Consider the following 27,185-nt stretch of genomic DNA (forward strand, 5'->3'; position numbering starts at 1 on the left):
ATTTCTATCACAAAGAGCCACACAGTAAAAAACCAAAAGGTTTACTAAATGTCATAGCAGCTAGCCTAGCTTAGCCGATTGGATTAGCTTAGCTTGACTTTGTGTTTTAATATATTTAACCAACAATTATTAGTATAATAATGTATAAAGACACTCAAAAGCATTCTGTTTAAATGGAAAGTTAAACATTAATAAGTTTTATCATTTTTTAAAGTAGTATAGCAAAATGATTTCAGTTAAATATAACTTTCCTGAGGTTTAATTTTAAAGATTTAAGAAGTTTCAGTAAAATGATTAATAACTTTATTTAGTAAGTTTAATATATTTAATCAATCCCCATTCTCAAAATATTGGATTATTTCTGGATTATTTTTGGGACAGAAAACTGAGCCAGATTAAATTTAATGAATGTAAACAGCAGCGCAGCTTAAAGTTAAATATTTACTTACTTTACAAAGAAATATTCTTAAAGTTTTCTTTGTGAAATAATTGACAAAATAGATTAAGTTACAAACTTATAAAGCCGATCAGTAGTTGAAAACATTTTAAAACTTCAGCACAGATTTTGTGTGAACTCTTTGAAACAACATGAAGCAGCTATTTTTACTCGCTGATCATAGTTTCCCTTTAAGTTTGTTTGATTTTCTCGAGAGAAGTCGGGTTCTGGTGGAAAGTGGCTCTCCAGTGGGCGGGAAGTTTTCCATCTCTGATTGTTTGCTGCTGGTTTTTACAGAGAAAATTTATGATGTTTTCCTCAAACCTGAATCAGACACAACTCTGATAAAAATAGCAAAATATTAAATTACTGTGCATCTGACCTCAATTAATCAGGTTTAGATGCGGCCATATTGGAACTCACAAAAACAAAGTCAGATGTTTTAAACACATGGTTCTAAATTTACTGTTTTATCTGCACGGCTGAAATAAAATGTTATTTCTTCATGAAATTCTTACCAGTTTCATTGCATTATAAGTGTGTGTGTGTGTGTGTGTGTGTGTGTGTGTGTTACCACGCTGGACTCTGAGTCCTAAATGCTGTTTTCTCTCCTAGTTCAGGTCTGCTGCAGTATTTCTCTTTATAAATATTGTAAATCATAAATGCTTTAGCTTCTGCTCTGCGTGTTTGTCGATTTTATTTTCCTATTCTTGTTTCGTTTTTTTCCCTCCATTTGTCCATTGCTTTATCGGTAAACAATAAAAGTATCACCAATGCAAACTAACATGTTTATATTATTTTATGTCTTTTAGTGTAATGAACTGAGATCATTTAAATGGTAAAATAAATGGTAAATGGACTGAACGTATTTAGCGCTTTTCTAGTCATTTTGACCACTCAAAGCGCTTTACACTAGAGTCACATTCACCCAGTCGCACTAACAAACACACACACATTTATACACCGATACGCAGATCGGTAGGCAAGTTTTAAATAAATCATGATTGTAAATTTTTAAATATTATAGCTATGATATTGGTAAAACTTTAATTTCTCTGCGTTGATTTGACAGACGGGATGAGAATCACCTGATGTGTTTAAAGACATGACAGTTGATGTTTTTTATTTGTCCTCTGAAATATTGATAAAGTTATGAAAAATCAGAAAGAATGAAAGTACTTCTCATCTGAGACACAAACTTTTAAGATGTGTGAATAGATTTACCTGAACCGTTTATTGGAGAGATTTCTGAAAAACATCTGAGCAGGTGAACAAAATGCTCAGACTGACAGCAACAAATATAAATATAAATATAAATATAAATGGTTTCTGTGTTACCTTCAGAGATCCAGCCGCCTTCATTCTTCACTGTTTTGTTCAGCAGGTCGACTGTCAGCTCTGCTTCCTGTTTCAGCGTCTCCCCACATCCGTCGCTTTGTGGTTTCCACTGGTCACAGAGCAGAACTAATGAGGCCCCTCACTTTATTATCTATATTTAGTTTTTTTTCTGCCAGGCCCCTCACTTTATTATCAATATTTAGCTTTTTTTCTTGCTCATTTTACAGTCATTCCTGCTGACCAGGGCCAGAACACAGCAACATTGTTTGCTCTATTCCAACATTGTCTTTTATTTTAACAGAAAAAACCTCAATCACTTCAACACTGGAGCTCAACTTGGGTTGCTAGGTAACAGGTTGGGCTCCTCTGGGGTTGCTAGGTAATGGGTTGGGCTCCTCTGGGGTTGCTAGGTAACAGGCTGGGGTTCTATGGGGTTGCTGGGTAACAGGAAGCTCCTCCTGATTTGTGGCGTTTCTTTCTGAAGTTTTTGAAACGGCTCATTTTCCAGACACTAAAAAACATAAATTTACTACCAAAACACAGCTGGGTGTTTTTTTAAGTGCTTTGGTTGTTTTTAGAACCCGTTGAAACCCAAATGGAGGAATAAAAATGTGCAAAATGTGAATTTCCCCTTCAAGACTCTCAACAATGACCAAATTTGACGGCAGATTGTTCCTCCTGAGCTCCTGTCAGTACTGATGTATGTCATAGTTTTCTGATTTTTATTGGTAAAAAAAAAATTACAAATCATTTATTACTTTCCTTCCATTTTACGTTGATGCATTACTTTGTGTTGGTCTGTCATATAAAACTGGACTGCAATGCTTTGAAGTTTGTTTTTGTAACATGACAAAATGTGAAACACTTGAGGCAACATGGCTGAGAAACACACTAGCAGCCATTTTCCCCACGCAGACCAAGAGAAGATGACACACTTTTACAAGAAACCAGAAGCTTTGATCTTGGTGTGAAGAAAAGTGACTTGGGGGCCGAGAAGAGAAACGGCGTCTGCAGGGGAAACCTTGATTTTCAGAAGCCTCAGCAGAGCTCAGAAAAACTCTTTGCTCAGTAGAGGACCGAGAAAGAAAAACACTACATGACCAGACAGAAAAAAGTCTCCAAAAAGAAACAGACTGACATGAGCTGTTTCTACTTCATAAGAACAGAAAACTAGAGAAAGACTTTCAGCAAAAATGGATAAAATCTGAGAATAGATTTTACTCATTGAAATGTATTCACCACAGACTTTGAGGAAGTCTGACATAGTTAAGGAATCCCTTTAAATAAATCTGCCAACAAATCAACATGGCCGTTATGAACAGGCCTGTCAACATCTTCACATTTGTTTCTGTTGAGCTTAAAGCCAAGAATTAAAAACTGCAAGGATAGCAAGGATTGGGCAGCTAACAATTATTTTAGTCATCAATTAGTCTATTGATTATTCTGATGATTATCAATTATTCTGATCAAAAAATTTCTGCGCTGCAGATACAACTGCATATATATTTCTGTACAATATCTAGGTATAGATATGTGTGTGTGTGTGTGTGTTGTCATTCTCATATCCCTTCCCCCCAATGACAAAATTCTAGGCCTGCCACATATTATATACGTAATTTAAATACATATTTTTAATTATTATATCAAAATGTATTGAGTCGGGGCTGCAGAGCCCAAGGCGCCATTTATACAAGAACCGCCTCTGTGGTTTGGTTTTATTGTTTGTACTTTCAATGACCTATTATGGTGTTATAACAGTTATTATCATCATCAGTACTATCAGTAATATGCAGATAATCCAATCTGTCCTTTTAAACTCCACGTACGTACGGACGTTAAAATTCACTCTTACGTCACGCCACGTACGTTCCAAAGCTGGCGTAGCCCAGCGTGCTGACGTCCTGATAAATCCTTCCTTGAACAGCGATGCTGTTGAGGCTTCCCGTCACTGGAGGCGTCATTTCCCCGCTTTCGCTTCGCCTCTGCTGGGTGGTGGGCTGAGCTCCAGCCACACCCTCTTGTTGTTGTTGTCCCGGGAGGTCCGCTGCTGGTTCCGCGGCTCCAGACGTCTCCCTCTCCGCGGCAGCTGGCCCCGCCGGCCGCGTGCATGCAGCAGAATGGCTCGAGCGGCTCCATCGGCTCTGACGGCGGCAGGGAGCGGCAGGCTCTGTCCTTCAGCCCGCTGCCCGCCGCTACTACACGGGTGAGGCGGTTCATTCAGGAGCGACAGAGGACGCTGCCGCTGCCCAAAGTGATGGTGGTATTCTCGGCCGCTGGCGACGCGGACAAACCGAGCGATGCCATGTCCAGCTCGGACCCAACGGAGGAGGGCGACGGCGTCCGGAAGCCGCCGGCCTCCCCCTCTCCTTCCCTCTCCCCCTCCCCGAAGCACCGCGCACCGAGCAAGCCGCGCCGCGCCGCGCTGACCACCCCGGAGCCGCAGGAGGTGGGTAGGCCGCTTCACGGAAAGTCACCGCGCCGAGCATAATTTATTCACTAAATAACAACTAATGACGCTACACATAAAACAAAGCACTAAAATGTGACCAGAGGCAGCCATTAAACACATTATATCTCCAATAACTCCACAGTTTGACTGTTTGGAGATATTTACTCTGCGGTCCGTGATTGGCTTAGCCGCCGAGCCGCGCGGTGATTGGCTGGGAGCCGTGTCACGTGGGTCTTAGTTTAAGCGTCTTATTTCTATTCAAACCTACTAAACCCAAGTCTCTGAGGAGCCATCAGCAGTTCCCACAACATAGATCTATGGGGATAGATCAGCAATCCTATCAGTTAACAGAAGGACTGTTGACGCCAGATAGATGCATAGATTATTAATCCCACTATATCAATGGATTTCCACTAAATAGACAGATGGATTATGTTTTCCTATTGGATGATTATATGGATTAAAATCCCATGAGATGAATAAATGGATGGATTATTAATCCAGTGAGGGGAGGATGGATGGATTATTGCAGTGTTATAAAGTTTTTTTTGCTCGATCCTCTTTGTCTTGGTTTTCCAGATATGCAGCTAAGTACAGTAGCAACACTAAACTGGTATTTAAATGTAAAAACAGAAATCACTTCTGTGTAAAATGAGTCGGGCGTATTTCGATTATTCCCATTTTTATAGAAAAATAAGCCCCGTAAAATTGAGTGCATTTCTTTTAAACTTGAAACAGTTTCAAGGAGCTGCAGTTCTGGAGGCTGGACAGATGAAATGTGACTTTTGGCTCTGGATGATTCTGCTGTTCGACACTCTGAGTGTAACCGGGTTCTGCTTCACTCCACTGCACCAGGCCGGCCCCAGTAACCCCTCGACTCTGCGTTGTGTAGATTTTTTAATGAAGACGAGTTTCTGGGTGATCAGGCAGTTTATTTCCTGAATGGGAACATATGGGGAGTTCAAATCAGTGCAACGGCTCCGCTTCACTCTGCACACTACAACAGAGCGTTAAGTTAGCCTTTAGCTTAGCACATAAAGTGTTTTACAATATTAACTAAACTAAAAGTACAAAAATTGGTACCAGGCACACATATAGTAAATTTCACACTATTTGTCTAAGTTAATAAAAATGATGTTTTATGTGTTGCTAACACTTTTCTACTTTTCCACTTTTCACAGACTGGCACTGAGTGCAGGAGCCAGCAACATTTAACCAGCCACACAGAGAGGGGGCGCTGTTTCCCCATTGCACTGATACATATAAAGCAAGTGGGATTCTACAACTTAAACCTAAACACTGTTACATGAGCTTTGGTCAGACTATGGGAAGACACATTTATGTTTGAGGAGTCTGGATGTTTGAACCTGAAACGGTTAAAAATCAGCGTCTCTGGTGGGTTGTGAGAAAAGCTTGGTGTTTGAAGCCACTTCCTGTGCAGCTGCTTTGCAGCCGGAGCAGCAATAGAAATATTTATCGTGTATGGAGATAAAGCCAGAGGTCACCGGGTCACCGGGTCAGGCGCTTGGCTCTCGTTACTTCCAGGCTCAGATAAAACCTCAGGAAACGTCCAAAGCAGATTTTTGGGTTGTGGGGAAAATAATCTTGTTTTCATTTTTTTCTAGAACTAAAAAGCAACTTTAAAGGAGAAAACTGGCATTTCAGCAGTTAAAATCTCAGAATAAGCATAAATATTTGGCATGTATGGCAAAAACTGAAAATAAGATTATGGAAAAACACATTTCATAAATTTGTGTTGCTGTTTAAAATAGATTGTTTTTAGATCTTTTTATAAATGAACCTTGTCATTTATTAAAAGGAAATAATAATACCCCATCGTGCATTACTCTGGAAATAACATCCAATTTACAAACAAAACATGTGAAACTTTAGATTGAAATAGTTAAAATCCGTCACAACTCATAAATATCTGCGTCTGGTGACTGAAGCCTGGAATTAATAATTTCACAGCAAAACCCCCCAAAATCTCACCAAGTATTTTTGTCTATTTTCTACTGCAAATATCTGAATTCAGTTGAAACAAAACCAAAGTAACTTTTCAGTAAGATATAGGAGCTTTTTTAACTCAATAATTATTAGGCCTGTCGCGATAAACGGTAAATCGATTAATCGTACGATAAATTAAAACTATCAACATCATTTTAATTATCGGCATTATCGTCTCTTCCGGCCTTTTCCTCTTTCTGTTGATGACACTGAATGAAAAAAGGCTCAACTCCGGTGCTCTCCACTGACCTCTGACCTCATTTCCTTAGTGTAAAGCCCAGAGCAGACGACCCGATCTTAGAGCTGTCGGCCGATTGTCGACCCATTTTTAAACCCTGACAGACCAAACATTAGCCGACAGAAATCCTAGGTATAACGGTTCCATCGGGTTTGGTCCTGCCGTGTGGTGTCCAACAATGGGCACAAAATAATGGCTACAAGTTCAGTGAACTAATTTTAAAACCAGGCATTAATCAATGCTTTACTACAATCTACCTGCAATGCATGTGGCTAGTGTCAGCGTAAAGTCCTGACTGAATGAAAATCATTAGAACCTGTTTACGTCACGTTAACGAAGAACAGCTGAAAAGTTACCGGGTTTATCAACTGCAGTAGCAATTTGGCTCCAACTCCTCCTCTTGTCATTTCTATATTCTTTGCATGTTGAATAAACATTAATGTTGTTTCCACATATCATCTCCAATGTCCGCTGTTGCTCCGTGTCAGCTGTTTGGGATTCCCCTCCATAATTTCCCCTCAGAAAACAGGAGGAGAATCCTGGCTTTCTGATTGGCTACCTGTCACATTCAACAGGTGTAGTTAAAGCTCCCAGTGGGGAAAAACTCCTGATTTAGATCAGAGGGGCAACGATGATCTACCGTAACACACCACACAATCTTAGAAAGACCAACGATCTAAGATTGTTGTAAGGAGAAAAATAGGAGCAAAAATCCTGTAGTGTGAATTATTGCATCAGGTAGTCGATGTGGCCATCTTCTCTATTTAAATCTAATTATTACTGAAGGGCAACATAATATACAGACTTCATAATCTTTTGGTTGAATGCAGTATTTATTTCCACTTTGGCTTTATGTTTAGTTTTTATCAAGTACATTTTTTGTTAATGGAGACTGAGAATCCATTTTGTTTTTGTTTGTTTTGTTTATCAGTTCCAGTGTTAAATATTCTTTTGAAAATAAAGTGCATCTATCTTGGGCAGGAAATCACATGCATTATTACATCATTTCCATTAAATCAGTGTAAAAAGGTCTTCAAACAATATTATCGTTTATCGCAATAATTTTTGAGACAATTAATCGTTGAGCAAAATTTGCTATCGTGACAGGCCTATAATTATTAGTAATAATTAAACACAATAATAAAAACTGAGTTCAACTTGCAGTTCTTATAATGAGAACAATATCTTAGTTTAAATGAAATAATCTTAATCCTGGTAATTTTCCATCATTATTAATGAATTGTTGACTTTTATATGTTGATGAAAATCTGTAAGTTATTTTAGTTTCTTTCTCAGATATTTGAACTAAACTAGACAATAAGACTTGTTGGGATTCAGTTTTTACAGTGAAGAAGGATGAATGTTGCTATGGGAACCATTGTGACTCGAAGCTGGTTCTGTTTGGTGAACTGTCCAGTTAATGGACCATCAATAACTGATTATTAGATCTGTTTGTGATCAGTTTCCAGAGGTGATCTCCCTGAACGTGGGGGGAACGCTCTTCACCACGCGCCTGTCCACGCTGCGGCGCTACGACGACACCATGCTGGCCGCCATGTTCAGCGGGCGCCACTACATCCCGCGGGACGCCGAGGGCCGCTACTTCATCGACCGGGACGGCGCTTACTTTGGGTGAGCCCCGACCGGAACCAGCACGCAGTCAGTTGTGTTGAAGAAAGTTTTAGTTTCTAAAAATCAAATGGTGTTCTCTGAGAGGCAGCTCGTTAAATCCTGACACGTTTTCATGGATTCATCATTGAGAAGCAAACGGGCTGCGTCAGCATCGTTTCAGTGACGTCACCGCGGTGTATTTCTGCATTAAGTGGAAAATCTGCGAATGAAAGCAGAAAGAACGGACGAAACGCTGCAGAGGATTTTCATGTTTTTCCGAACTTCACTGAGATTCCTGATGAAATAAAAACACTGTAGAGAATTTATGCAAATTACAAACAAAGCTGTTGGCATAATTATGAAGTCATGTTTTTCAGTTTACAGTGCGGTCGCGTTAAAAAGATGCAATGTGATGAAGCCACCACAAGGAGGCGGTAAAGGACCAGATAAAAAATCTCTGTTCTTACAGTTTTAAACAATTAGTCTCTTTAAAACACATTTTTTATTATTGACTTTTCAGTTCTTTAAATTATTTTAATAGTTTTTAACTTCTTTACTTTTACTGTTTCAACATTAACATTTAAGTGACTGAGGAAAAAGGTTATTTGTCGTTGATCTGTTGCAGATGAATAAAAGTGAAGTTATGGTGCAGTCTTTATTATATGGACTTATAGAGTAAATTATTATTAACCAGGAGACAAACTGTCTGTCTGAAGTTAAATCAGACCAGATTTCTCCTGTCTTAGGTCAGTTGGAATCACAAATTATTCATATTTGCTAAATGCCAACATCACAAGAGAGAGAATATGTCAGGTTTAATTATTAATGTCTTTAATCAGTTTTTCATTTTGAACTACCTTTGAATTCTAGATGATCAAACAATAAAAGAAGTTTGGTCCAATTTAACTTCAGACAGTGGGAGAAAAAAGTTTGTTTTATTGATAGAAAACGTTTTTTATTCGGTGGATGGAAACTGCTGCGTATGTTTCAATCTTTCTAAGTGTGCCCACTCTGTCTTTATTTTAAAAATACATATTTAGATTGTTTCTTTAGTTTTTTAAGAGATGGTAATCATTTTGGTACGTAAACCTTTTATTCTGAAGACATAAAAACATCTCTTACACAATTTTAGTAAATGGAAATAATTTTGGAAATTCTAACTGAAATGAAACTAAAGAAATTCAGCCTGATTGAAAAGGTGGAGAATCTTTTTATTCAGTGGATGGAAACTTCTGGTTTCAGCTGAACAAAGACTTTATATTTAATTCAGTCTCTACAAACAGAAATCAACCAAAATGGAAATTTGGTAGCTCAGTTTTACATAAAGCAGACTAGAAAAGCATTTTTTATTTCTTGATGAAGTTTAAAACTACCAGAATCCAGTTGAGTCATTTTAGACCTTAGATTTAATTTGATATTATGAATACAGAATTGACTTTTAATGTAATAAATGAAAAGATCTCATTTGGCGATCACAACCGGCCTTTATTAATTTGTAAATATATTTCTTGTTTCTTTAGGGTTTTATTTAACCTGTTTTTGTTCCGTTTTCCTAACTGAGCATTTCAGAGTGACTTTCTTCCATCTGAAGGGACATCCTGAACTTCCTGCGGGAAGGCGAGCTGCCGCAGCGGGACCGGGTCCGGTTCGTCCACCGGGAGGCGCAGTACTACGCCATTGGGCCGCTGCTGGACCGCCTGGAAGAGACGCAGCCTCTGACCGGGGAGAAGGTCCGGCAGGCCTTCCTCGACCTGCTGCCCTACTACAGAGGTCTGACGCTAGCACAGCTAGCCGCTAGCTTTGCTAACATGGCTAGCTTCACAAATAAAACTAGAGGTTAGCTTTGCTAACACAGCTAGCTCCACTAACAAAGCTAGAGGTAAGCTTTGCTAACACAGCTAGCTCCGCTAACACGGCTAGAGGTTAGCTTGGCTAACATGGCTAGCTTCATTAACACAGCTAGCTCTGCTAACAAAGCTAGAGGTTAGCTTTGCTAACACAGCTAGCTCCACTAACAAAGCTAGAGGTAAGCTTTGCTAACACAGCTAGCTCCGCTAACACGGCTAGAGGTTAGCTTGGCTAACATGGCTAGCTTCATTAACACAGCTAGCTCTGCTAATACAGCTAGAGGTTAGCTTGGCTAACATGGCTAGCTTCACTAGCACAGCTAGCTCTCCTAACACAGCTAGAGATTAGCTTCACTAACCAGGCTAGCTTTGCTAACAGAGCTAGAGGCTGGCTCTGCTAACATGGCTAGCTTCACTAACACAGCTAGCTCTACTAACACAGCTATAGGTTAGCTTGGCTAGCATGGCTAGCTTCACTAACAAAGCCAGAGGTTAACTTAACTGACACAGCTAGCTCTGATAACAAAGCTAGAGGTTAGCTTTGCTAACACGGCTAACTCTGCTAACAAAGCTAGAGTTTAGCTTTGCTAACACGGCTAGCTCCGCTAACAAAGCTAGAGTTTAGCTTTGCTAACACGGCTAGCTCCACTAACAAAGCTAGAGGTAAGCTTTGCTAACACGCCTAGCTCCGCTAACACAGCTAGAGGTTAGCTTGGCTAACATGGCTAGCTTCACTAGCACAGCTAGCTCTCCTAACACAGCTAGAGGTTAGCTTCACTAACAAGGCTAGCTCTGCTAACAAAGCTAGAGGTTAGCTTTGCTAACACTGCTTGCGGCTAGTTTCCCAACAGCAACACGTCTAACCATTCATTATGGCTACTGTTGGTCTAAATGTCTGAAAAGTGTGGCATACTACTGTCTTTTGGGTGGGTCTCTCACTGCTACAGGGTGACCTTGGATCCTTAAAAAGTCTTAAATTCATGTGTCTGAAATTAAAGCCTTAAAACATAAAATTCACTTTAAGAACTAAGAAAAAGCCAGGCAGCTAAGCTAAGCTAACACTGGTCACTAGGTTACAGAGCTAGCATTAAACCATTAGCAGGTCCGCTGTTTTATAACGTAGAAACGTTCCCAGGGTGGGAAACCTCAGCAAGCTGCCGTGAACAACGAAGCGATTGGAGCTTCACGCAGAAAAACACTTTATAAAATCCTTTATTTATAGCAACATGCAAAATTTAAAGGTGGTGAGTAAAGAGCCTGATGAGCCGAGGATTCTGGGTAAAATCACCAACAGCCAGAGGAAAATCCGGCTTTAAGCAGATTAATTTGTCATTATCAATGGTTATTACATTATGAGAGCTGTAAGCTAAGATAATAACTATTAATTACACACGTTACTGGTTTGGTTAATTATTCCCTCTGGCTTCAGAAGCTGCTCTAGGGAGACTTTTACTTTCGTTGTTATGATGTGTAACCATAGCAACAAGGTAGCATTTGACTTTCTTAGTTTCTAGAAGCTGTGTATGTTTTTATTTTTAATATTTAGTGCTGAGCGTGTTTCTCTACGAGAATGATAGGAGTCACCGAACATTAACGTGTTTTCACTGAACCGCCGTGATTTCAGACAATCTGGAACGCATCGTGGAGATCGCCAAGCTGCGGGCGATGCAGAAGAAGGCGCGCTTCGCCAAGCTGAAGGTGTGCGTCTACAAGGAGGAGATGCCCATCACGCCATACGAGCGGCCGCTCTTCAACTCGCTGCGCTTTGAGCGCGCCGACGGCGACGCCAAGCTGTTTGAGCACCACTGCGACGTGGACGTGTCGTTCGGGCCGTGGGAGGCCGTGGCCGACGTCTACGACCTGCTGCACTGCATCGTCAGCGACCTGGCGCAGCGCGGCATCGCCGCAGAGCAGCAGTGCATCGGCGTCTGCGACAAGCACCTCATCAACCACTACTACTGCAAGAGGCCCATCTACGAGTTCAAGATCACCTGGTGGTGAACGGCGGAGCCAGGACCGGAGCCAGGACCGGAGCGCAGCACGGCTTTTAACTCGGTTTTCTATTCAAACTGACAGGATTTTACAATGTGACCCTTTAAATCTGCTTCCTGTTTCCTCAAACATTTCACAGTTTCCTGTCGTTTAAATTCAGCGCCTTCATCATGAAACATGAAACAGTTAAAGCAGGTTAGGGCAGACTGTTGAGGCCAGACAGTGGCGTTTTTTAATAAAATGATTAGCAGATTAAAAACATAATAAAGTCGTAAAATGACCAGAAAAGTTAGTTTTAATCTTTGATCTGAGGACAGCAGCAACGTTCTGCTACCAACAATAATCTGATGCTGAGATATTTCATATCTGTAAAACCAAAACAACAGGCTCAACATTCCTTATTTAAATGTTTATTATTTTTGGTGAAGCATTTAGAAAATGACTTCATTCTAACAATAATTTGACTTTATTTTCATACAGATTTTCTCATATTTTATGATTTTATTCTGGTTTCTGGCTCTAAAACTCTGTTTTTCAGACAAACCCAAACATTTGAACGTTTTTGGGGCTACAAATGTTTTCAGTTCATCTCTGGATCCGTTTCTGTCCAGTCGGGTCCAAATTACTACAAAGACATGAAACCCAAACCAAGTCAAACATCCGGTGGTATTTTGGATCCTCCTGAATGAGGCGACAGTGGGAAGAAACCAGACGGTTCTCCTGACTGGACTGAAGTGGAGATTTATCTGGTGGAAAGAGAAAACTGTGATCCTGCAAACACCGAGCCAGGAAAACTCAACTTTAATTTAACATGCATCTGTTTCCCATTCAGGGCCAAACTGCAGCTTGTTTCTACCCCAATAAATCAACCAGCTATGCAAAGACGGCATAATTAAACTGATTTTTTGTGTAGACGATGGTGGAGCCGTTGTTTTCATGTTTCCTGAAGCCACATCGTCTTCGGTCTGTTTTTCAGCAGTTATTTCCCGTCGGCAAAAGATTCACTGGTTTCCGTTTGGAGGGGTAACCATGGAAACGTCCAGCCGTCTGATTGGACGTCCTAATGCTCCACCAGGAAGCCCGACGCTTCTTGTTCCGATCAATGAGTGAAATGAACCGGGATCGATAGCGATCCATCGGCAGCTTTTTGTTCTGATCACAGCTAATAGTGGCGGTTCGATGTTGTGACGTGAAGTCAGATGTGATCTTTTCCTATAGGTCTTGTGTCAGGTGAACTGTGAGATACATTTTCTTTATGCGTCGCTGAAGGAGCGATGGGAAAGGTTCAGCGGAGGTCAGCGTGTTTTTCTTTCATCGGTCGCTAAAATAAGGAGATTCTCTGTTTTAAGGGATTGCATTGCTGGAGGTTTGACGCACAGCCGTGAATTTTTGCAGCCACTATAGATGTTTGAAGTTTATTAGAAAATAGCGCGAGAATTCAGGGAGAATTTTAGATTTTTTTTAAAAACTTTTGTCATTTCCATCATTTGAGTCCTGCTGTACTTGACTATTACTGAGCACCATGTGATTGTAACAGAAAAGTCTTATTTATGTTTGGTAACGTCATCCGTTTTAATTGATTATAAGAATCAACTCTTTCATCAGATTTATTCAGATTTTATTAATTTGCCACATAATACTGAAGCACTACGTTCTTCCCCTGAAACATGACTAATCTTTATGACTTCCAGTGTTTTTAATGTTTTTATATCGCTGTTTATGTTTGTTTTAGCTTCTAGGAAGCTCCAGATCTCTAGTTGTCTTTTATTTGTCTGTATTTAAAGAATGAAAACATAATTTTTATGTTGTGGTACAATAAAACTGTTTAACTGCAATAGGATTTCTCCAGTTTATTTCTTAAGTTTTGTGGAAAAAATGTACACACACACACACACATATATATATATATACACAGTATACATATATACTGTGTATATATATATATATATACTGTATATACACTGCTCAAAAAAATAAAGGGAACACTCAAATAACACATCCTAGATCTGAATGAAAGAAATATTCTCATTGAATACTTTGTTCTGTACAAAGTTGAATGTGCTGACAACAAAATCACACAAAAATCATCAATGGAAATCAAATTTATTAACCAATGGAGGCCTGGATTTGGAGCCACACACAAAATTAAAGTGAAATAACACTACACGCTGATCCAACTTTAATGTAATATCCTTAAAACAAGTCAAAATGAGGCTCAGTATTGTGTGTGGCCTCCACGTGCCTGTATGACCTCCCTACAACGCCTGGGCATGCTCCTGATGAGGTGGCGGATGGTCTCCTGAGGGATCTCCTCCCAGACCTGGACTAAAGCATCCGCCAACTCCTGGACAGTCTGTGGTGCAACGTGACGTTGGTGGATGGAGCGAGACATGATGTCCCAGATGTGCTCAATCGGATTCAGGTCTGGGGAACGGGCTGGCCAGTCCATAGCTTCAATGCCTTCATCTTGCAGGAACTGCTGACACACTCCAGCCACATGAGGTCTAGCATTGTCCTGCATTAGGAGGAACCCAGGGCCAACCGCACCAGCATATGGTCTCACAAGGGGTCTGAGGATCTCATCTCGGTACCTAATGGCAGTCAGGCTACCTCTGGTGAGCACATGGAGGGCTGTGCGGCCCTCCAAAGAAATGCCACCCCACACCATTACTGACCCACCGCCAAACCAGTCATGCTGAAGGATGTTGCAGGCAGCAGACCGCTCTCCACGGCGTCTCCAGACTCTGTCACGTCTGTCACATGTGCTCAGTGTGAACCTGCTTTCATCTATGAAGAGCACAAGGCGCCAGTGGCGAATTTGCCAATCCTGGTGTTCTCTGGCAAATGCCAAGCGTCCTGCACGGTGTTGGGCTGTGAGCACAACCCCCATCTGTGGACGTCGGGCCCTCATACCATCCTCATGGAGTCGGTTTCTAACCGTTTGTGCAGACACATGCACATTTGTGGCCTGCTGGAGGTCATTTTGCAGGGCTCTGGCAGTGCTCCTGCTGTTCCTTCTTGCACAAAGGCGGAGGTAGCGGTCCTGCTGCTGGGTTGTTGCCCTCCTACGGCCTCCTCCACGTCTCCTGGTGTACTGGCCTGTCTCCTGGTAGCGCCTCCAGCCTCTGGACACTACGCTGACAGACACAGCAAACCTTCTTGCCACAGCTCGCATTGATGTGCCATCCTGGATGAGCTGCGCTACCTGAGCCACTTGTGTGGGTTGTGGAGTCCGTCTCATGCTACCACGAGTGTGAAAGCACCACCAACATTCAAAACTGACCAAAACATCAGCCAGACAGCATAGGTACTGAGAAGTGGTCTGTGGTCCCAACTGCAGAACCACTCCTTTATTGAGTGTGTTGTCATGGTTTGATTTAGTTTGCGGACCCACATGCAGAAACCACACGCTGGATGGAAAAGGTAAGTGATTTATTTACAACAGGACAAATTATATTCAGTTCTCTGGACTTCGGCAGGAGGGCGAGGGTCGCCCGACCAGGTGGCCTGAAACGAGAGCTGAATTATAATGGGCTCGGAGTGAGAGAGTGTGGAGGAAGAATCAGGAACTTTCTTACATTTGACGTGGATCTTTCAGAGCGTGGGGGTGAGGTGCCAGGGTCCGGTGCGAGGGAGTGCTACGGTGCCTAGGGCGGGTGCGAGGCGGAATCGCGGGTGGTTGGAGCGAGAGGGGGTCGGTGGAAACGGCGGAGCAGGCAGGCAGGTATTCTCGGCAAGTTCGGTATGCGTTAACCATCTAGCGAAGACTGAAGGGTTCTGCCGCTCCTATATTCCAGCACGCTGATGAGGCAGATCAGCTTCACCTGCGCTGGCTCCACAGACTCCTCACGAAGATCCTCGCTGAAAGAAGATGCAACACTCGCACTCACACTCTCATGCACACGCTCTCACACCGGAACTCTGACATGTGTCTTGCTAATTGCCAATAATTTCCACCTGTTGTCTCCATTTGCACAACAGCAGGTGAAATTGATTGTCAATCAGTGTTGCTTCCTAAGTGGACAGTTTGATTTCACAGAAGTTTGATTTACTTGGAGTTATATTGTGTTGTTTAAGTGTTCCCTTTATTTTTTTGAGCAGTGTATATATATACAGTACGTATATATATATATATATATATATATATATATATATATTCCTCTTAAATTCTGCTCTTTTGCATTTAGATAATTCAGTTCAGGTTTATATAAAGTACGGCTGAAACAATTAATCGGATTAATCAATCATGTAAATAATCAACTAATTTCATAATTAAATAATCATTAACTGGAGTATACAGACTCTGAAACATTCCATTTAAGGTAAATATAAAAACTAATTCACCACAATCTGGATGAACATCTTGTTAAAAAGGCCTCAGTACAGCTAACGAGTTAGCAACGGCTGGCAGCATTTTAATTATGGATCATTAATCACTTGTTCCCCGAGACAAAAACAGCCAAATTGTTTATAATAATGCTACAAAATCACACAGCATGGTTTGTCCTCAAGGAGCTAACAGCTAGCACTCAGTGCTAACATGACCATTAGTGGTCATGTTATGCTTTTATTATGAAGGTGAGAAGACAGCAACAGTTTTACTACATTCTCTTTTTGGTTTGGATTGGAAGACGTTGAGAATAAAACAAGGATCGCTTCTCGGCCTTTTGGCTCAGACAGCGGTCCCCTCCTCTGGGTGGTGATAGCGGTAGTCTTTGTGACTTGGCTGTTGCCACTGATTTAGAGGTTCAGTAAATTTTTTCCCCGGTTGAGATATTGACCACTAAGTAGTGGAAAATATCTTTTACCTTTTAAGGTTTGTATTTATTGGTGGTTCTTAACTATTTATTGGTTTTAGTAAAGGTTTTAAACCTTTAACTGGTGGTGCCTCCACCATGGCGGCTAGCCATGGCGGAGGCACCACAGTGTTCGATTTTTATTTAAGGAAAGAGAAGAAGAAAATAGAGTAACGAGATTGGACTTTTCCAGGAAGCTTATTCAACAGGTGCTGAAGTTTCAGCCAGATGACCTGAATTGTATCCTTACCCTGCCTTTCAATAAGGGATATGATGTAAGTTTTTGCTCTGCCGCACTTCTCAAGGAGTTTTGGACACGGTTTGAAAATGCTAAGACCCAGTTTTCAGCTTTTGACGTCGAGAAACTGACTGACAACTCCCTGAAAACGGTGATTGTCAGGATGTTCAATGAGACTGTCAGTGCTGAAGATGTGGCTGGGTAGATACTGCACTGTGAGAGGCCAGGCTATGAAGGTGCGGGATGTGGACGGCATCTGGAACTGCGCTTGGCGGGTCCCCATTAAACAATGGGAAGACCCCCAAGGCTTCCAGGGCCTGAAGCATCTCCCCTCAATGATAGTCCTGGGGGAGAACAGAGGCTACATTCACTATCAAGGCCAACCCAAACTGTGCCGGAAGTGCGGCGAGCATGGTCATCTGGCCGAAACTTGTGAGAAAGTCTTCTGTGGTAAATGTCGAGAAGTGGGACACACGTTTGATGAATGTAGGAACGGGCGGAAATGTAATTTGTGTGGTGGACAGGATCATTTGTTCAGAGACTGTCCAAAGTCGTTTGCAAATGTAAAGGAAAATGATTATTTGTTCGCGTTTAATACAGCTAATATACGACATGTGTAATAGTTATATACAATACTCTTATTTGGAACAGGTCTCGTCTGAGATGCGGTAAGCAGACAGAGCAGGGCCCTTTTTTTCCTCCCCCTTTTGACAGACACAGCAATAAAATTTACAATTCCGATAGAGCAGGAGACTCTTTGGCGCCAGGGTTCTTCCATATCAGGCAGAGATGACCACGGGGTAGTCCGCCCTTTGCTTAGATAAAAAACAGACGCCTTTGCTATAAATCAGGAAGTCCCAACTTTCTCTGGGGGCCTGAGGGAGTTCTAATTGGTCGAAGAGCAGAACGCCTACTTTGCATATATTAAATAGGGAAACGCCTCTTTGGTTAAAATTTCAGGTCAGCACCGGAGAGTCTCAGAGTTTTTTCCATCTTTTCTCCACGAGGGCGCCTTTGTCTGTCTTATTTGTTTTGTGTTTGTCTGTCTTCCCCCTTGTGTGTTTTTTATTTTTTATGAGAAAATGCATATCTCTGTTCCTCTGCAGCTTTGTTGTCGATTGCTCTGTATGAATTAAACTCTGTGATCTGTGACGTCAACACGCTTTGTTGTTGTTTCGTTTTACCAGCACGCCGTCGCTCCACGTCGCCCACTGAGAACGTCACTCGTCGATCCCGGGCAAAATTAAAAGAGGAAGAAGGAGCCAAACGTTTTGTCCAAAGCTAGCATTAAATGATCCTCTTTTTTAACACAAATAAACTGAAAAAAGGAAAAGAGACGCTAAGGGAAATGGCTAATGAGCAAGTGGAAGCAGCTGGGTCGGAAAATTCAAATCTCCCGCCAGGTCCTCTGATTGGAGGAGAGGAGGAGAGGGCGGGAAGCGGGGAGGGGAAGGAAGCCCCCCCCCAGACCGAAACATCCAGTGAGGGGGGGGAGATGCTAACCGAAGGCGGAGCTAGCTCGGACTCTGAGGAAGAACAGACGGACAGCAGCCATGATGCCCCCCTCCCCGACGCCCAGCTGGCTAAGAGGCCGGCATCTGAGTCACCTCCCGACCTTACCCCCAAGGTAGGGAAGAGAGGAAGGCTGGAGGAACTCTTCGGTTCTTTCGGAGAGGAATCCAAAGCCTTCCTCGCTGGCTCATCCAATCAGGTCTCGTTCCTACACTTTGCTCACCAATCAACCCCGGAGGACCCAAACAAGGTACCGGCTTTAGAAAGACGGCCGACACCGAGAGTCCGAAGGGGGAATGGAGCTCCAACCCGACCTGCACCACCATGTGGGAAGGAAGAGCTCTGTTCACAGGACAGTCTCTGAACCCGCCTTGTTTTAATGACCGCCCGTTTTTTAACATGGGTTTAAATTAGTCTTGTTTTAATCCTTTAAAATGTCGTAGTTGATTTTAGCCATCATACTCATGACTCTCACCTTCTCAACCATCAATGTTAGAAGTGTGAAGTCGCGAGTTAGAGCCCAGAGTGTTTTATCCTTTTTAAGCTCCGTACAGTCAGATGTGTTTTTACTACAAGAATGTTCACTCCCGTTTTTAAAGACTTACACCCGGTGGCAGGACTTGTGGCCACGGCCGTCTATATGGAGCGGCTCCAACGAAAATAAAAATGACGCGTGGCCATTTTAATAAACAACCCGCACATCTTGGTGGAGGGGAGCACCGTGGTGAGAGAGGGACGAGCACTTTTAGCAAATCTGACTTTTAACGGACAGGATTTTAACCTCTTAAATATTTATGGCTTTAATGACAAACAAGACAGGTATGACTTTTTAGACAGAAAAAGAAACAGAAAATTAAAAATGATAAAAAGAAATTTTAGAACCCCAGTAGCTTTTAACCTTTCTTTTGCATATGCTTTTATTCGGAAATGTTTGGAACATTTTAGACTGGAAGGAGAGGAGAGCAAGATTTTAACTAATCATCGTTTTATTATTTCTATTGTTCAGGACTGGGAACCAGTGACTCCAGTGCGCGGCCTCCTGTACGGAGACGCCTCCACCGTTTGGCGCAACGTGAGCCATCCCGTCCTTCCAAACAGACTCCAGGATGTCATGGATGGTGGCTCATGGGATCCTGCCGGTCAGAGCCGTTATGCTCCCGCGGCATGTCTGCAACGTCCATCTGCCCCGACCCGGTTGTGGCGCGCCGGAGTCGGTGAGGCCCCTGCTGTGGGAGTGCAGCGCTGCTGTGGACCTGTGGGCGAAGGCCGGCTCCTTGCAATTCCCACACTTGCCAGCAAGGGAGGTCCTCCATGTACAGCTAATGCTGTACGGGGTGAGCCAGCTGAAAATGACTAAAAAGGACTTCGATGAGAGGTGGCTCACCCCAGCCACCATCAAAGACGCCATTTGGACCTCCAGAAACTTGCTGGTGAGCAGGCGCAGGCAGATGCCCCCCGTGGCTGTGATCTGGATGGCAGCAGCAACAAAAGAGACGTCAAGGGCTGCAGGTGGCGCGCCAAGGACACAGCCACCAAGAAGAGTCGCCTGCGCCTCCGTGGACGAAGGAGCCGGCGCTCCACGAACAGAGGTCCAAGCAGTGGCGGCCTGGCTCTCCGGGTGAGGCAGGAGGGAAGGAGCTTCAAGGCAGGTTTCCCCTCTGAGCACCAGCGCTGTCTGGAAGGACGGGACGGCTCCGGACTTGGGAGGGAGTCACCCCGGTCCTGCTCAACTTTTAACACAGAGATTTTGTATTTTATACTCTTGTTCTTGGCTTCTTTTAGCCTAAATTGATGAATTTGTAAGTTTTTAAAAGTTTCTGAATAATTGCAACAATGTAATGTTTTTAAATGTTTACAGTAACAATAAAAAATTTTCGAAAGAAAAAAAATAAAACAAGACTCAAATTATTTTTTCGTCTTTTTCTGCTGACTTCCACATTGGTGACCCCCGAACATTTGCAAACATGGAGCGTCTTGGCATTGTACGGCGCTCCAAAAGTCCATGGGCATCTCTGTTGCACATGATTCCCAAAGCAGACGGGGTTGGCGACCCTGTGGGGATTTTCGGTGCCTTAACAACGCAACCGGTAATGACAGGAACCCAATTCCTCACATTCAGGACTTTTCTGCCCGCCTGGCTTTTCTCTAAGGTGGACTTGGTGCGAGGTTACCATCAGGTTCCAGTGCATCCCTTGGATGTACCCAAAACTGCAGTTATCACGTCTTTCTGAGTTTTTATGGATGCCCTTCGGTCTTAAAGGCGCAGCGTAGACTTTCCAGCGGCTTATGGATTTGGTCCTGCAGGGTATGCTGTTTTTGTTCGTCTATTTGGACGACATATCAGTGGCTAGTCCCTCTGTGGAAGAACACATGGTGCACCTTCGTCAGCTGTTAGACTCAGGGAACATGGCCTGATCGTGAACCCAGCTAATGGAGGAGTTTGGACTGCCTGAGTTCCTGGGACACAAAGTGTTTTCTCAAGGGGCGATTCCCCTACCTGCAAAGGTTGAAAGAGTTTGCGCTTTTCCCCGCAGTCCCTCAGTGAAGCCCCTGCAGGAGTTTTTGGGGATGGTAAACTTTTATAACCGTTTCATCCCACGGGCAGCTCACCTCATGCTCCCCTTGTATGAAGCATTTAGAGGCAAAAAGGGGACCAGCAGATAGAGTGGACCCCCAAGAGGGTGCAGGCATTCGATGATGCCAAAAAGGCCTTGGCTAATGCTGAGCTTTTGGCCCATCCGTCTTAGACTTAGACTTATTTTATTGTCATTACACAAAGAAACATAAGTAAAATTGGCAAAGAAATGTCATGGCTTGGTCACCGGAGCACACACAGAAACACAAGAGTACCTATAATTACATAATAAACAAATAATAATGTATTGCTAAATATATATATAACTTAGTATTTTCAAGCAGTCTGAGACAGTTTTAGTGATGGGATTGTTGAGCAACCTGACGGCCAGTTTGAGACAGCTATTTCTGAGTCTGGCTGTTCTACAGTGGATGCTACGGACTCTCCTCTCAGACGGCAAGCGGATGAACAGACCATGGAGAGGATGGCTGGAGCCAGAGAGGATCTGGTTTGCTCTGGCTAAGCAGCGTCTGTGTGCAATGGTATGGATAGGGGGGAGTGGAGTCCCAATGATCCTCTCCGCTGTCTTCACCTGTCTTCACAGAGACTTCCAGTCTGAGGCCTTGCAGCTCCCAGACCAGATGGAGATCCTGCTGGTCAGCAGACTCTCAATGGTTCCTCTGTAGAAGGTGGAGAGGATGGGTGAAGGAGGGAAGCCCTTTTCATTCGTCTCAGAAAGTGAAGACGCTGCTGTGCCTTTTTCACCAGTGAAGTGATGTGAGTCGTCCAGCTGAGATTGTCTGTAATGTGAACCCCCAGGAACTCAGTGCTGCTAACGATCTCCACTGTTCTGTCGTTAATGAGGAGCGGTGTGTGGTTGGGTGGAGACCTTCTGAAGTCGACAATGATTTCTTTTGTTGACGTTCAGGAGCAGGTTGTTTATTCTGCACCAGTCCACAAGATGTTGTCAATCAATCAATCAAATGTTATTTGTATAGCACATTTCAGCAGCAAGGCATTTCAAAGAGCTTTACATCATATCAAACACAGAATCACAAAGCAACATAGAATCAATCATTAAGTCAAGTTACATCAATAAATTTGTAATTGATTACATTTCAAATACAATCCTAACCAGGTGGGTTTTTAGTTGAGATTTAAAGGAAGTCAGTGTTTCAGCTGTTTTACAGTTTTCTGGAAGTTTGTTCCAAATTTGTGGTGCATAGATGCTGAAAGCTGCTTCTCCTCGTTTGGTTCTGGTTCTGGGGATGCAGAGCAGAACCAGAACCAGAACCTGAGAGGTCTGGAAGGTTGATACAACAACAGCAGATCTTTAATGTATTGTGGTGCTAAGCCGTTCAGTGATTTATAAACTAACAACAGTATTTTAAAGTCTATTCTCTGAGCTACAGGGAGCCAGTGGAGGGACTGGCTCCCTGTAGCTCTTTTCTGTAGTTCACTTCATTGTTGTCCTGAATTAATCCCATAATTGTTGTGTCATCTGCATATTTCATGATGTGGTTTGTGTTAAACCTGGGATGACAGTTGTGAGTCATCAGCAGGGGGCTCAGGACACAGCCCTGGGGGGAGCCAGTGTTTAAAGAAATGACATTGGAGATGTTATTACCCACACAGACAGACTGAGTTCTGTCGGTGAGGAAGTCCAGCAGCCAGTTGCACAGTGGAGAATTGAAACCCAGGGAGACCAGTTTGCATACCAGATCCTGGGGAATGATCGTATTAATGATCGTATCACGGTCACGGCCACTAAAGGTCAAAGGGGAAGTGGTGGAGGAGGTGGAGGATTACAAATACCTGGGAGTTGTAATCGGCAACAGACTGGACTGGGCATCTAACACTGACGCTGTGTGCAGGAAGGGGATGAGCAGACTCTATTTTTTAAGGAAGCTGAGATCCTTCAATGTGTGCAGCAAGATGTTGGAGACCTTTTATCACAGTGTTGTTGCCGGCACCATCTTCTTTGCTGCTGTGTGTTGGGGAAGCAGCATCAGAGCCAGCGACTCTAATAGACTGGACAAAATCATCAGGAAAGCTGGCTCTGTACTGGGACTAAGGCTGGAGTCCCTGGAAACTGTGGTGGAGAGGAGGACACTGAAGAAGGTTCTGTCTATGATGGACAATAAACAGCAGCCTCTCCACCACATAGTGGACAGACAGCGGAGCACCTTCTCACATAGGCTGCTCCAGCTCCGCTGTCGTAGGGACAGATACAGGAAATCCTTCCTGCCACATGCCATCTCACTGTGTAACAAAATCCTCGAATAAACGGGAAATGTACACGCTCAAGTGAGTCCTTTTACTTCTTTTTATACGAATTTGGTAATAAGCATGACCATCAAACAATGCTAGAAAAACGATTTCATTAATGAAAAGAAAGAGGGGACACATCAGCGCACTGAAGCGGCTACAAGCTGCCCGCTACATTTAATAATCAATTGTTTTCCTGAAATCATAGTATTTTACCCGTCACTCTTTAATTTTTTACAATTAAACAACGAAACAGTCAAATCTAAGTCCATAACCCAGCCTATAAATCAAAAGAAAAAAAAATAGTTCATCAATAATAATAGTCCATCAAAAAAGTCCATAATTAGGCAATCCAAAAAAAAATAAAGTCCCGTTTGCGCAAAAAAACAACGTTGGGGCCCAAAAATATTAATCCGTCTTCGTGCACCAAAAATACAAGAAAGAAAGAAAAAAAAATTGGAAGGGTCTCACCGGGTCGGCGTTTGTGTGCCCGGGCGGTTCCCTTCGTCAGGCCTGGATCGCGAGCGCCTCGGGTCCGGTCAACGCTCCGTGTGGCTCTACCTTGCCTCCAGAAGACTTTTGACCCCTTTGTGAATTGCTCTGGCCACGCTTTTAGTCCAGCAGTCAGTTCTCTCCGGGCTAATCTTGCAAGCTCCTCGGACCGTCGCTCGGCGTCTCTTCCAGCGTGTTGCCACACCCCTTTCTCCTCTCCATCAAGTGTCCTCTGTTCCTTTTTATAAGTTCCGGTAAAAGTTGTGACAATAAAAGCTAAATCATTGTTCTGCACTAATCAGTCCGATTTCGCACAACTGTACTGTGGCACACTGCTGTACATATATTTACATATACATATCTGCATTTTTTGAATCTTTGCAAGGACTGCTCTAAGCTGCTTTTTATATTGACAGCATTTTATATTTTATTTTTATTTTTATTTTGTCTACAATTGCTACTCAGTGGTGGTTGTTGTTGTGTCTTGTCTCTATGCTGTAACTGCGAAATAATTTCCCTGCTGGGATGAATAAAGTACTTCTATTCTATTCTATTCTATTCTATTCTATTCTATTCTAAATGCTAAGCTGAGGTCCAAAAACAGCATCTGTACATGGGTGTTTCTTTTCTCCAGATGTACCAGGCTCAGATGGAGAGCAGTGGAGATGGCAACATCAGTCGGGCGGTTAGGTTTGTAACTGGAATGGGTCAAATGATGGAGGCAGTTTGGACATTATGTGATCCTTCACCACTCTCTTGAGCCACTTCATGATGATAGATGTTAATGCAACTGGTGGAAAGTCATTCAGACATGTGATGGTTGGTTTGTTGGGCACTGGAATAATAAAACATGAGGGGGCAATGGTCTGGTGCAGACGTATTGAAGATGTCCATGACCACATGGGCTAGCTGGTCTGCACGTTCTATGATCAGCCTTGCTGGAATGTTGTCAGGACCTGCAGCTTTTTGTATGTTGACCTTCCCCAGGGATTTTCATACAGCAGATGTTTCGAGCCTGAGGGCCTGTTCATCGGAGTGAGGGGTAGCTTTCCTTACAGGAGTTTTATATTTAAGGCTTCAAATCTTCCAAAGAAGTTATTGAGCTCATTAAGGAAGTTAAAGTCATCTTGGCAGGATGGAGATGTGATTTTATAATCAGTCACAGACTGGATGTCCTGCCACAGTTGTCTGGTTGTTGGTGGCATCATGACAGAAACCTTGGGTCTTTTGACTGTAGGCATTTTTTGCTGCCTTGATGTTACGTTTTAGATTGGCCCTTGCTGATCTACGTAAGTGCATCCATGCCACCAGATTTGAAAGCAGCATTACACTTCCTCAGTCTAGAAAACTCCTCTTTAGTCATCCAAGGTTTCTGGTTGGCCCGTGTGACTATTGACTTTGTTGCTGTAACCTTCTCCATACACCATTGGATGTAGTTTGACAGATGCTGCATACTCCTCCACGTCCATGTGTTGGTTGTGCGTAGTGGCCTCTCTGAACATGCCCCAGTCTGTGCACCCAAAACAGTCCTGCAGTGCAGACATGGCTCCCTCAGGCCATACTCTGACCTTCTTTTCCACAGGCTTTTGTCTGGTGAGCAGGGGTTGGTATTCTGGGATGAGCATAACTGAAAGATGATCTGAGGAGTCAAGATGGGGGATTGCTCTGAAAGCTTTCTTGATATTGGTGTAGACCAAATCCAGCGTGTTTTCCCCTCTGGTCGGAAAATCCACATGTTGACGGAAATCAGGAAGAACAGTGTTCATGTTAGCCTGGTTAAAATCTCCAGCAACAATAAAAACACCCTCCGGGTTTATGGATAGTCTGTCACTGATGGCATGGTGAAGAATACTCAGTGCTTGCTTGGTGTTGGCACTGGGCCGGATGTAGACAGCAAATATGATAACGGTGGTGAATTCCTGGAGTCGGTAAAAAGGTCTGCATCTCATAATCATGAACTCAATGTCCACAGAGCAATGACTGGAGACCAGGGTGGTGCTGTTACACCAGCTGTTGTTAATGTAAATACAAACACCACTTCCCCTGGATTTACCAGTAAGAGCATGGCTCCTGTCAGCTTTAAAAGTTCTTAGACTTAGACTTAGACTGACTTTATTGTCATTTTGCATGCACAGGGTGAATACAGAACGAAATTTCGTTGCATACGGCTCAGGACAATGTTTTGAGGTTCCAATGTTGTGAGGTTACTCCAGAATAAAATAAAATACAGTATAAAATATGAATATAAATATAAAATATAAAGTGCAGGACTGACAGTAAAATAGAAGTTACTTAGCTCTGTATATGTGCAAGGTATGAAGTGGAGACCAGTTTTTGAGTGCAGTCCAGTTAAGAGTTCAGCAGTCTGATGGCAAGTGGGAAAAAGCTGTTTCAGAACCTGGTGGACCTGCACCGGATGCTGCAGAACCTCTTTCCAGAGGGCAGCAGGGAGAACAGTCCATGGTGGGGGTGTGAGGGGTCACTGTCGATGTTTCGGCCTCGGGACACGCAGCGCTAGGATGAAATGTCCTGAATGGAGGGAAGGGGGGCCCTGATGATCCTCTCTGCTGTCCGCACCACTCTCCTCACGTTCTTCCAGTCGGAGGCGCTGCAGCCTCCACACCACACAGAGAGGCAGCTGGTCAGAATGCTCTCTATGGTGCTTCTGTAGAACGTCTTGAGGATTAGCCCCTCCAGGCTGATGGCATCATCAGGGACAGATGAGTTTAGCCATGCCTCACAGAAAAACAATGCAGCAGTTTCTTGTTTCCGTTTTGGTGGTTAAATCCAGCTTCAGGCAGTTCAATTTGCTTTCAAGGGATCTTACATTAGCAAGCAAGATGGAGGGAAGTGGCAAACGGAAAGGGTGAGCTTTTAGCTTAGCTGTAAGTCTACCGCGACACCCTGGCTTTAGTTTTCTCTCACGTCTTTTTCCGGTGTCTCCGTGGGCCTGGGCTGTTGGAAGATTGCACTGCTGTGGAGTTAGCTTGATTCAACGGATCCAACTGACGTAGCAGTCCAAGGCTTTGTAGAGTGGTCTGTGTCTCCAAATTTATGGAGTCCGGATGACTGAATTTGCTCAATATTAACATAGTCTGACGGTCATAGACTGTTCTTACACTGTTTCTCTGAGTTGTTGTAGCAGAAAATATTGATTTAAGCAATAAATTGGTTGTGTTACCGAGAGCCAAAGCAGCTGCAGCCAAATAGGGCTCCGCCATGGTAACAATCCCCAGTGGCTCCTGTGGCTCCAACAACTGATGCCTCTGATTATGCAGTTGGGGCAGTTTTGAGCAATGGGTGGATGGTGCCCGGCAACCCATCACTTTTTTTTAGCAGGAAACTCCGGGATGCCGAAAAAAATATAGCACCTTTGATAGGGAACT

At 43.2% G+C, this 27,185-nt stretch overlaps 2 protein-coding genes and 1 long non-coding RNA gene across 3 annotated transcripts; 2 read left to right on the forward strand and 1 right to left on the reverse strand.

The window, feature by feature from the left end:
- The first annotated feature begins 3,724 nt into the window (after positions 1–3,724).
- On the forward strand, positions 3,725–13,753 carry kctd7 (potassium channel tetramerization domain containing 7). Its single transcript, XM_023342534.1, has 4 exons — positions 3,725–4,220; positions 7,931–8,100; positions 9,671–9,849; positions 11,551–13,753. Exons 1-4 carry the CDS (start codon positions 3,882–3,884, stop codon positions 11,925–11,927), a joined length of 1,065 nt encoding a protein of 354 aa, XP_023198302.1. The 5' UTR covers positions 3,725–3,881; the 3' UTR covers positions 11,928–13,753.
- Positions 13,754–15,333: 1,580 nt separating this feature from the next.
- On the reverse strand, positions 15,334–15,848 carry LOC111610139. The gene is made up of 2 exons (XR_002753511.1): positions 15,497–15,848; positions 15,334–15,425 (listed from the first exon to the last, which is right to left on the reverse strand). It is a non-coding gene; the product is annotated as an uncharacterized LOC111610139 (long non-coding RNA).
- Positions 15,849–18,285: 2,437 nt separating this feature from the next.
- Positions 18,286–20,286, forward strand: LOC111610027. Its single transcript, XM_023341958.1, has 2 exons — positions 18,286–18,579; positions 19,471–20,286. Exons 1-2 carry the CDS (start codon positions 18,301–18,303, stop codon positions 19,819–19,821), a joined length of 630 nt encoding a protein of 209 aa, XP_023197726.1. The 5' UTR covers positions 18,286–18,300; the 3' UTR covers positions 19,822–20,286.
- Positions 20,287–27,185: the final 6,899 nt, after the last annotated feature.

Source organism: Xiphophorus maculatus, chromosome 11 (assembly GCF_002775205.1).
Source record: "Xiphophorus maculatus strain JP 163 A chromosome 11, X_maculatus-5.0-male, whole genome shotgun sequence".
NCBI lineage: Eukaryota > Metazoa > Chordata > Actinopteri > Cyprinodontiformes > Poeciliidae > Xiphophorus > Xiphophorus maculatus.